This window comes from Mytilus galloprovincialis, chromosome 10 (genome assembly GCF_965363235.1).
Source record: "Mytilus galloprovincialis chromosome 10, xbMytGall1.hap1.1, whole genome shotgun sequence".
Classification (NCBI taxonomy): Eukaryota; Metazoa; Mollusca; class Bivalvia; order Mytilida; family Mytilidae; genus Mytilus; species Mytilus galloprovincialis.
Window position 1 is genome coordinate 71,073,847 of NC_134847.1, and position 10,793 is coordinate 71,084,639.

The window sequence follows — 10,793 nt, forward strand, 5'->3', positions numbered from 1 at the left end:
TCAAGTGCAGTATATTTGCCATTCAATTCAATCTGAACAATAATCTATAAGGTTTTATTCAGACATTGGTTGGTGTATTGGCGATATATCTCCGATTTACAGCATACAGTTAGTTTTTTGTACGTTTAATCTTAGTGCCAAGATGAAGCTCCATTCTTTTTGCCATTGTAAAGTTTTCAGCTTTCTTTCTGTTCCTGTTTTTCTTTTGTTTACTTTTAAGATTTTATTTGACACAGATACATGTGCAACAAGAGGTCAAGTAGAACCCTCAAGTTTGTAACAGACTTTGCGATATATAATGTAAGAACTAGCTTATAGATGAAGTCTGTATAGTGACATAATATAGTTGCCTATATCCATGCCATTTGAAGTTGGGCGGATAAATATCTACAGTTTCTTATTTTCCTATCATTTGTTTACCACACTCAAGAGACATGTGGGTGTATTCTCTACAGTGTGTTTTATTTATGTTGAAAAGTTGAATAGTGTACGAATATCAAGAATAGTCAGTTCTCCTGTTGTTCAACTTCAAAATATATGATAATCAAAAGAAGCCACCAAACAAAGTAAACTAGTAAATAAAGAGGAAAGGTCAACCAACTTCAGACAAATTGCGTTGGGATGTGATTCATTCAAAAACTATCACAGTGACGGAAGAACGAGTTCGTGTGACTGGTTGACAGATTAATTGTTGTAATGTCCAGTGGCCAGTATTTCATACTTCTTCAATTCTTCAAGAGGAGCCATTGTTCTACATAAGAACTATCCTGTGAAGTATTTCAAATTTGTTGAAATATTAAATATTAAACGCTTGATTGAGCAGCAACTACTAACAAAATCATGTGACACTGACAAGACGTTCTGATCATGTTTATATGGTTTGACGAAACAAGCATTCTCATTGGCATGATTGGGTTGAACTTGGAGTCAAAGTTGTAATCTGGTATGGAAGCAAGACAAAATAACTAAGATTTCTACGTTCTTGAGTGGAGGTTCGTTTCATTAGAAATCAATACCACATTCTCTTTTTGTTATATTCATGTTTATAAATAAACAAAAACAAGTAATCAATGTTCAATCTGATTTTATTACATCTCTGTACTAAATCAGAATTGTAAAAATTCACGGCAGAAAGAAACAACATTCATCTCAATCCCGTGACCATTCCATTCATTCATTCTGTGTTACCTATCACCCCTCCATCACTGGTACTAACAACCTAATAAGTACATAAGTACTCAACATTCTATTTTTACACTCCAGTATAGTACATTATTACACAAACAGTGACTTAAACAAACGAAAATAGACCATGTTATCAAGAAACAATGGTCCCGAAAAATTTAAAGTTTGAAATCTAAACTTATTTTGCACTTTACAAAAATTTGGTCCTTTTACATGATTTCAACATTTTATTTTGTTTTCTCAAAATTTTATGTGTAATCTTGGACCAAATTATAGTGTATAGGCACTCTAATTTTCTCTCACAAGTCACTAGTTATAGTCTATAAATAAGCCACGCTGGATTATAACTCATTTTCTCATTTTATTAAATAACAAATTTCATTCATCAGTTTTACACATGATTCATAAAGTAGTTTGGTACATTTATCACAGTTATTTTATTTTACTTAATGAAAGACTATCTCCTATTGCCTTTGTTTAGGTTCTAATACTGCCCTAACCTTTAAGATTATCAGATCTTGTCCAATTTATGAGATGCCTATAGGTACAAAAAAGTACCTACACTGCCCTATTTAAAATCACAAAATATGACATTTTATCTGACAATCTCTTGAATCAGAAGTTTGCAAAAATAAAAAAATAAGATATTCAGACAAATTAAAATCATACATTTTGTACAAATTGTTATCACATGCAAAATAAATTAAGTATCCTTGAAAGTTTATCTCTGACAGAGGTAGAAAAAGCATTATTTTAACACAACTTATTTATTTTCAGAGAAGTACTCTATTCAGAGGTAGATATTCTATTAATCTACCACAAACTGTTCAAACTAGAAAAAATATGGTCCCTGTTTTCTTTTAAAATAACATGAATAAAAGTGACAAAAAAGACATTATATCTCCTTAAAACATAAAGAAATATGAATACCCTTCATAAATGACTGTTACATTTTTATAACAATGGCACTTAATGCAATTTGAGAATTTATTCCAGAGACATATTCATTTTAGAAAGAATAAATAAATAAAAAATATCATTTCAACTTGGTTGAAATATTTTTAACTTAATATATGATTTTTGAACACATTAGTAATTTGTGACTAAAGCACACTAAAAGATGATTTTATAATAAATAATGATACTTTCTACTCTACATTCGTTATTTAAGGTATTATTTTAACCCTCTTTCTTAGTTTTGCTTACTAGGGGCAGATAACCCCTTGGTCTTTTACCACAATCCAGCAATGACATGCATCAGTGATTTATTCCAAATTCAAACCAATAATTTGATAGCACTATTACAATTTGGAATAAAACTTAAACATCAATCACTACAATTCATGTGAAAAAATATATATAAAAATTTTCTTTTCATTTTGTGCATATTTTGAAAATTCAGCACCATTTCGTTTAAATGAACATGGAGTGTTAATGTCTGATGAGGATGCATTTTGAACATTTAAGTGGATTGTGACAAACACTTGTACATATCTTCAACATAATAAATGGGTTTAACAAATAATAAACAGCATTAACAATAAAAACATCAACAATTACACCCTTTCCTACATATCAGAGAAAGTTGACAATTCACCGACTGAAACCGAAATATATTAAAGTTTTGAACACATATGACTCTAATTTCAGCGGGTATATCGTCCTTTGCTAACTAACACCTGAATTCTTTGAACAGCAACACTCTGTCGGATATGGCAAAGGGGGACCGAAACACTATACATAAAAATCTCTCATAAAAAGTTTAAATGCAGCAGACTTGGCAGCGTTTGGATTAATAAATTTTAGAGTCCGAACTCTCAGAAAACAATATCCTGAACATCTGTGGGTGTTGTTGGTTGGCCTTCTATATGGTCTCTATTTGAATGATAGTCTGTTTTTGATGAATTTGTTTCTTGCATGTTGTCAACGTTCGATAAATTTGATGCTAATGTTTGTTCTATCTGCTCTTGACACGATCGTAAACAGTCCTGAAAAAATAAGAGAACAAAAATTCAACAAATTGTAAGAATTACGCTGACACTAATAAAAGTATAAATAATTATTCAAAGTTTTAATTAGAGGCGACTTCATGTTGTTTTAGAACTACCACCCGATTTTATCATCCCAGTGTCACTCAGACAATGTCATGGGAATCCAAATTTGATTAAATCCGCTCTAGATAAGAAGCAATAGGGGGCACACTCCGTAAAACAAAATACCTTTATCACACCTATTGTCCAATACAATTTAATTAATCAAGTAATTTAGAAAGAGGCTTTAAATTGTACAGGTGTTAAATAGTATATTGTAAAGACTAATATTTGCTACAAATAAATTCCAAGCCGTGTCCACTGACCCAAGCCGATCATAAAACACGTTACGGCTAATCCCCAGATATCCGATAATCCTCAATTTACTTCTTTAATAAATTATAAACCTAAGATAGGTAAAGTGCTTACAATATCTATTCCTAAAATTTGATGCAGGTTTCCCAATAATTTATGACTTGAAGATTTTAACAGTCCATGTGCTGCTGCTCCAAGACTTCCGGCGGCTATCATTGATGGAGGATACATCATAAACTTACAGTCTGAAAGAGAATACAAATCATAAATATTTGGAAGGCAGCTGCTATACAGTATAGGAAATGAAATCGGATTCTAAATCTACTCTGAAAACAGTTTTGTTTTATTAAGAAAACAGAGTTGCCGAGATTTAAACTTTTACTGATGAACAAACTTCATTATTTTACATGATTCGATTGCACTGCTCTAATACTAAAATTCTATAAGCGTTTAAAACGTGTCATTGAATTCCTAAAACTGAGATAAACTCAATGCTGATATATAATGATAGTTACCTTTTGAACATAAGGCAATAAATATCTGTGCATGTCTTTTTATTGAATTTCGGAGGTCCGTTTCCATTGGTATCCGACTTAAAATTTGTTCCAAGAAGTCGTGAGGTGTGATGGCTGACAAGTCCCATTTCAATTTGTTCAATACTAATAATTCCATTGTCTGAAAAAAAAGAGAAATATAATAAGGAAACTTCATCACTAAACAATAAAAATAATTCGGTATGTGTGTTATGTCTGTGGAATGTTGTTTAGTTGTCTGTAATATACATATTACCTTGAGGCCAAATGATAGTTAATCTAAGGTGAAAATCACGTAATTCTTTCATTCGTCAGAATTTCATTTTAAGGTAGATTCATGGTATACCGCCATCTTGGATTGAACAATCACAGTAAAAAATCGGTCTAGTTATTTGCCTAAATCTGCAAATTTGAAGACAGATTTGCAATTTAATGGTTATACTGTTTAATAATATAAAGAAAACTTGGCAATTTATTGTATAATCCAAAATATTTAAACAAATATCAATTGTCTTGCTTTTATAATCATTTTTTTCAAACGAGTCATTTAAGGGAAGATAACTCTTTTAGTACAAAAATTATACTGGACAGATAGGGAATTTTTTTCTTTTTACTTGTAGCAAAAAAACAAGTTCGGTGACACCATTTTTTCTTTTTGTTTTCTTAAAACATATTACAAAACCTATCTTTTCACAATTTATTTCAAAATTTTATCTCATAGATTTTTTTTTATGCACACAAATGTGTTTTTCCATGAACAATCTAACCAAATTTAGGCAATTTTTAACGACTCATAGCTTGAAAAATAGCACGGTGACCACTCCTTTTTATTATATTTTTGAAAAGAGCATATTAAAATCTTCATTCTGGCTAAAAATAAGAAAATTCTGTCTCAAAAAATATTTACTTATGATCTACCTTAATAAACTACACAAAACTATTTAACTTCGCTATCTATCTTCGACAATGAATTTTTATGACGTCAATTATTTTAACTTTATTCTAAAAATCGTACAACTACTATCTAAAGTTGATTTTTTTGTTGTGAAAAAGGGGGGGGGGGGGGGGTTAACGAATTTGAATCATAAAAATTCCACTTGAATATTTTTAAATGATCGAAATTGCTGTATTGACATTTTTGTGAAAACCTTTAATTTTCTTACTGGGGTACCAATCAGGTGAAATATACTAGTAAACCAGTTCTCAAAAGTCGTATCGATCTCTGATAAATGTTGGTAATAAGATAAATGAATTATAGAACCTATACATACCATTAAATCTTCTAGTGTGACAGAATTATCTGTATACACAACCAATTTCTCAGCCGTTAATGGATTTGTCTCTTTTAATTTTGATGCCAGAAACATTGAAACTGCTCCTAAAAGTTGAAGTCTTGTTCTTGGAATATCTACCACTGACATAAAACGATCTATATAGTTCATTGCTAAAGGAAATACTTCTTCTTCACACTGTTGTTCTTCACATACCTGAAGCAAAAATAAAAAAAACTCAATAAGCATTCCATTTTTTTTTCAAAACTAAAAAGATATCGTTCAATTGTGTAGCTTTAGTTTCAAAAGTGGTTAACAAGTATGTCCAGTGAACAACATTACACTGTTTAAGGTTCTCAATATCTGATTTAACATCAAGATCGAAAAATATTAACTTATATCAAATTTTATAATATTAGTAATGAACAATATATAAAATAAGATGCTCTTTTACTATTTTAGTTTTCACAATGTTACTTATATTATTAGTAATAAGTAAAGGGCGGCTGATTACAGTTTCATTTTTGGAACAGACCCAGAGTTGATCAAGGTTGCCGACGATTGAATACGCTTCTTCCTGGATATGTATGATTCAATGAGTGAAATAAAATAAAAATGATAAAATAATTCAAGAAAAATTCAGATTGGATGAAGTCGACCCATATGCGTAACTTATACACTGCGCAGAATCAAATATCTAAACCTTTGTCACCGATATAGAACAACTTACATGCATGCAGAAAATATTGAAAAAAATCAAATAAAATAGAAAAACACAACTTTTTCAGCGGAAACGTATTGAAAAGTGACCAGTGCAAGTGACAGGTATAAAATTACAATTTTGAATGAATTAAAATCAAAAGAAATCCGACTTCAAACGACAATATTGCATATACAAGGCTCATAAAGTAACCTATAAAAGTTGACACAGAAAATTTATATGTAAAGTTATTGTTACATCCAATTCACTCGCATTTGGTACCAATCTGTTCAGGAATCTTAACGCCAGGTTATGGAGGGATTTTTGTTAACCAAAGACCAGTAGATGCAGAGTTATTGGGTGAAGAATGGAAGGGGTGTATAAAAAATATTGAAAACCGCCATTTTGTTACCGACATTCCTGAAAACCGGCTTTCCCAGCGTTAAATAAAGACATTATATTAGAATTTATTTACTTTAAGGAACATTTAGTGTGATATGAACGTTAATTAAACAATAATGTAAATTTCAATTATTGCTTTGCATGCATTTTTGACCATTTTTTTGACGACGTGTCAGCTGCACACCTCGTGTTGCATAATGAACAATGAATGAACTTTATTATAAATAATTTTAAAAATATTGTAAACAAGTAGATAATTACCTCTAACATCCATTCTGCAACCATTTTCCTCATGTATGGTTTAATGTCTGATTGAACACATTTAAAATAACTTGCTGATGGCTGATATTTGTCTTCTGTAGCAAGTAAATTGTGCAAAACTCTGTCATCTTTTAACAGTACTGGATCTTCGTACGCTCTTTTTAAAGATTCAGCCTCACAACACATCAAATCCATTATTATTGCAAATAAATTTTGTAAGTTACAATTAATAATGATATCGAACTAAAACGCACAGAAAATAAATAAGTAAATAAATAATATCCTCCGGATGAAATGAACAAGTGACACAATGTATTTATATGACTTTCGTTTGGCCGAATGCTGCACTGACTGTTATCTTTGAACTTCCAACAATGAATGAATGAGTTGGTGTGTCCTTCTCTCTTATATGCTCCAAGGTGCTCAACGGCCAACAATCTGATAGTCTAGGGAGCTGTGATTATATACCACCCCCGGTCACACTGTGAAATCCTATTCATTTACTCAACTATGTAGCACTTGTCACTCATATACGCATGCGTGAAATTGATACCTTGGGAGATTTTAACACAAAGAATTACAATTAGTCTGACTTTGCATCAGTTTTGTAAAATTATGAGACAATTCATATTGCATCAAAATTTTAATTAAGCTTTTGACAATTCAGAATTAATACAATACAATTATTAGACGTAAATAAAGCAAAATTAAACTTTCTTACTTGACATGCATATTCAGAAGTGGGTAGGCCAATCTCGTGATTGACAGATACCTTTGGAACAAAGAAAATGTAAGTCAGTTTGAGGTTATAGGCATCGTGGATATGACACTCGATTCTTTTGAACAAAAAAAGAGATAAATAAACCTAAAAGCCTTCCAAAAGTTTATTATTTGTTGACAAATATAGCAGGAAAAAAATATGAAAAAAAAACATGGTAGAGGCATAGATGAAGTTAAGACTGATAAGAAAGTATAAATTTATACATTTATTTATTGAAAATAAATATTAATATTTAGAAAAAAAATATAATTAATAAATTGAAGGATAGGACAGAAAACATTTAATATTGAAGAAATAAAATTAAATGAAAATTAAAAAATATAAGGTTACCTAGCTAAATTTCTATTATTAGAAACTAGATTAGGTCGAGAAAAAAAATCAATACACCTATAAATTCCATACAGAAAACGAAGAGAGCTACCTGAATTCTTGACGATATTTTATTGGGTGTCCAGATCAACTTGTCACGCCCTCCCGCATTCGCGTGCCGGTATTATTTTTTTTTACTACTTACGATTATGCAAGATTAGAAGAAATTGACAGTATAATGATATTATCTGTTTTTCCTATTACATAAGCCTTAGGATAGATCAACTGTTAAGAAATTAATTAATTGGTCGTATGCAAATATAATTGAATCCCGTATAAACAGCATAATAGAAATGATAAAATGCGTTTCAATAATTAATAATAGAAATGTGATAAGTGATAATTGAAGTGCAAGAGAAAAAAAAAAGAAAAAACTACGATGAACACTAAAAAAAAATCAAAAGAAAAAAAAGTATAAATTACCGAATACCTTTATTAATCAAAGTTGTGTTGAACCATTAGACAGTTACGAAAATACCCGCATAGAGATGATAGATAGTTTTATCATTTCAATTTTTGAATTCTTGATTGGAAAAAATACCAAGAATAGACCGACGGTTAACCTACCATGTAGAATAGCTGCATCTTCTTTAGAATGTCAAGGGTAAACAAAACAGAGTTTAAATTCTACTCATTTGATTTAAATATGAAGCTTCTTTATTTTGTATAACCAACTTTTAATACTCCTAAATAATTATATATTTATCAGTCTCTTTTTGTTGTCATTTATCACAACTGAAAATAAGTTTTCCTATTTCATTTCATATATTCTCTACTTGTGATTTCATCCTTATTACCTTTACATACTCAAACATCATTAGAAATTTACATTTTTGTTACGTATTTAAATAGAATTTAGAGATATAACATACATTAATATGTCAGATGTACGCAAAAGAGTCCATTTACAATGAATTTTCATTATTTGTTAAGTGAACTTCCATCGGTATGTCTATGCGCAGCATAAGGGAGACAAATCCTACTGGATTTGTAAAATGTTGCCAGGCAACAGTTATTTACCTTGATAAACAAACACGATTGAATTTGTACTTTCAATATGAAATGGAAACATGACTTTGCACTTGTACTTAAAAAAAATTGACACAAGGTCCAAATTTAGAGCAATTCTTTTGTCAAAAGTTACTCAACCTATTTAGTAGTAGTCCAATAATATATCAAAATATTGGTAAATTTGAGGCATATTAATTACGACTGAATAACTGTTGTTGTTATTATTGTTATTATTTTTAATTTGCTCCGTGACAATCGTTTCCATTTAATTTTTTTAAACAAGGGCACTCAATCCGTTTCAATTTCAATCCCCCGCAATGCATTTTTTTTTATTGAATTTAAAAAAAGAACGAAATTTGATTACTAGGTTTTTGTTAAACATTTTTATTTAGTGACAAGAAAAGACAAGATCCATTATTCAGTTACAATATCTCTTAATCTTCAAATATGAAGACATATTTTTCTCGCTTTGACCAACTTTCCAGTTTTATTTATAGATTGGCCAAGCAGTTCCATTAAACTTATAAATTTTGTTTTGTTTTTCATTCTTTACCACGACAAAGTCTAAGTGCACTTTTGTAATATTTCTATCTGAAAACGGTATATTTGTAAACTTAGAAATGAAAAAAAAAAATACATATTTGTTCTGTACGACTCAAGTCAATCTATAAAGTCTTTTTACTATAGTTTTAATGACTACATATTTTCATCGTAATTCTTTAAGATATTCTTTATGAAAGAGTCAAGTTTTGAAAAATGCCAACTAATATGACGACACATTAAACAATCAGGGACACATTAAACAATCAGGGACACTACACACCGCGGCTGCGTGTTGAAGAAGAACTATTGGAAATTTTTACATTTTTTTTGTAAAATTTTGCATCGATATAGACATCCATATTGAAATGCATTTGCGTCATAAATCTACCCTTTTCTTGCAAAATTTTTGGTTTTCTGATGACCTTTCCTGAATTCGCTCTCACAAATTTTTGAAATAAGCTTGTCAAATGAAATTAAAGAGGACTGAGGCCCACAATGACTCGATAATCTTTCCAACATTAAGATGAATGTGAATGTGTTATCTCATTAAAATTATGAAGACAAACTTTAAGAACGGAAGACAAAGATCCAAAAAGAGTAGGGAAAATGGCGACATATTAAAGAGGAGTTCGGGTTATCTGAACAACATTTATATTAAACATGTATTTTGAGACAAGTTGTATGTATCAAGCATTAACTCTTCATATTGCAGCATCCCAAAATTGCAGTCTTTAATTCGATTCAGCGGCGAGTTTCAAATCAACAAATATCTATGATCTTTCTTTTATTTTCATTCTTGAAGTATGATGCTAAACAAGAAAGAAAAGGAAAACGCGTTTCCCCGTTCCATAAATGAAATGTGTTCCTTCCCCATTAAAACAAGCCACGCTTTTCTATAAATGTGTTCTTTTACCACTTAAACTGGCCCTGTTCGTCCAACCTAGACAATGAGTAATAAACTTGAAACTATTGGGCTTGTCCGTGAATAATTGATTATGTTTCTGAACTTAAAACACCCCGTTTAGATTCGTGCAATGAAAGTAGACCCGTGTACGATAATCTGTCTATCAATACTGTCGAAGTTTTATGGTATTTTGGAAACAAATCAAACATAAGTATGTTAGCAGAGTACTTGTTACTTATGCAGTTGAATTTGAATTATGCACGGCAAGCAAACAGTTGGATTTTCGTACAATAATGATACGGCGAAGTTCGGGTGCAAAAAATCATTGGAATTTGATAAAATGAGGTCATGATCAATAGTATCAATACATCGTATTTGAATAACGTCTAGCTCAATGATTTATATATTACCTATGTACGTCATTTCTTATCTAGTTATTTGTCCACATATGGTCATTAAGTCATATCTCGAAAATTTTCTATAAGTAA

At 30.4% G+C, this 10,793-nt stretch overlaps 1 protein-coding gene across 1 annotated transcript; it reads right to left on the bottom strand.

Annotated features, from left to right (window-relative positions):
* Positions 1–2,677: 2,677 nt before the first annotated feature.
* LOC143048288 (G1/S-specific cyclin-D2-like) lies at positions 2,678–7,031 on the bottom strand. The gene is made up of 5 exons (XM_076221875.1): positions 6,698–7,031; positions 5,335–5,550; positions 4,046–4,205; positions 3,645–3,775; positions 2,678–3,173 (listed from the first exon to the last, which is right to left on the bottom strand). Exons 1-5 carry the CDS (start codon positions 6,890–6,892, stop codon positions 3,003–3,005), a joined length of 873 nt encoding a protein of 290 aa, XP_076077990.1. The 5' UTR covers positions 6,893–7,031; the 3' UTR covers positions 2,678–3,002.
* Positions 7,032–10,793: the final 3,762 nt, after the last annotated feature.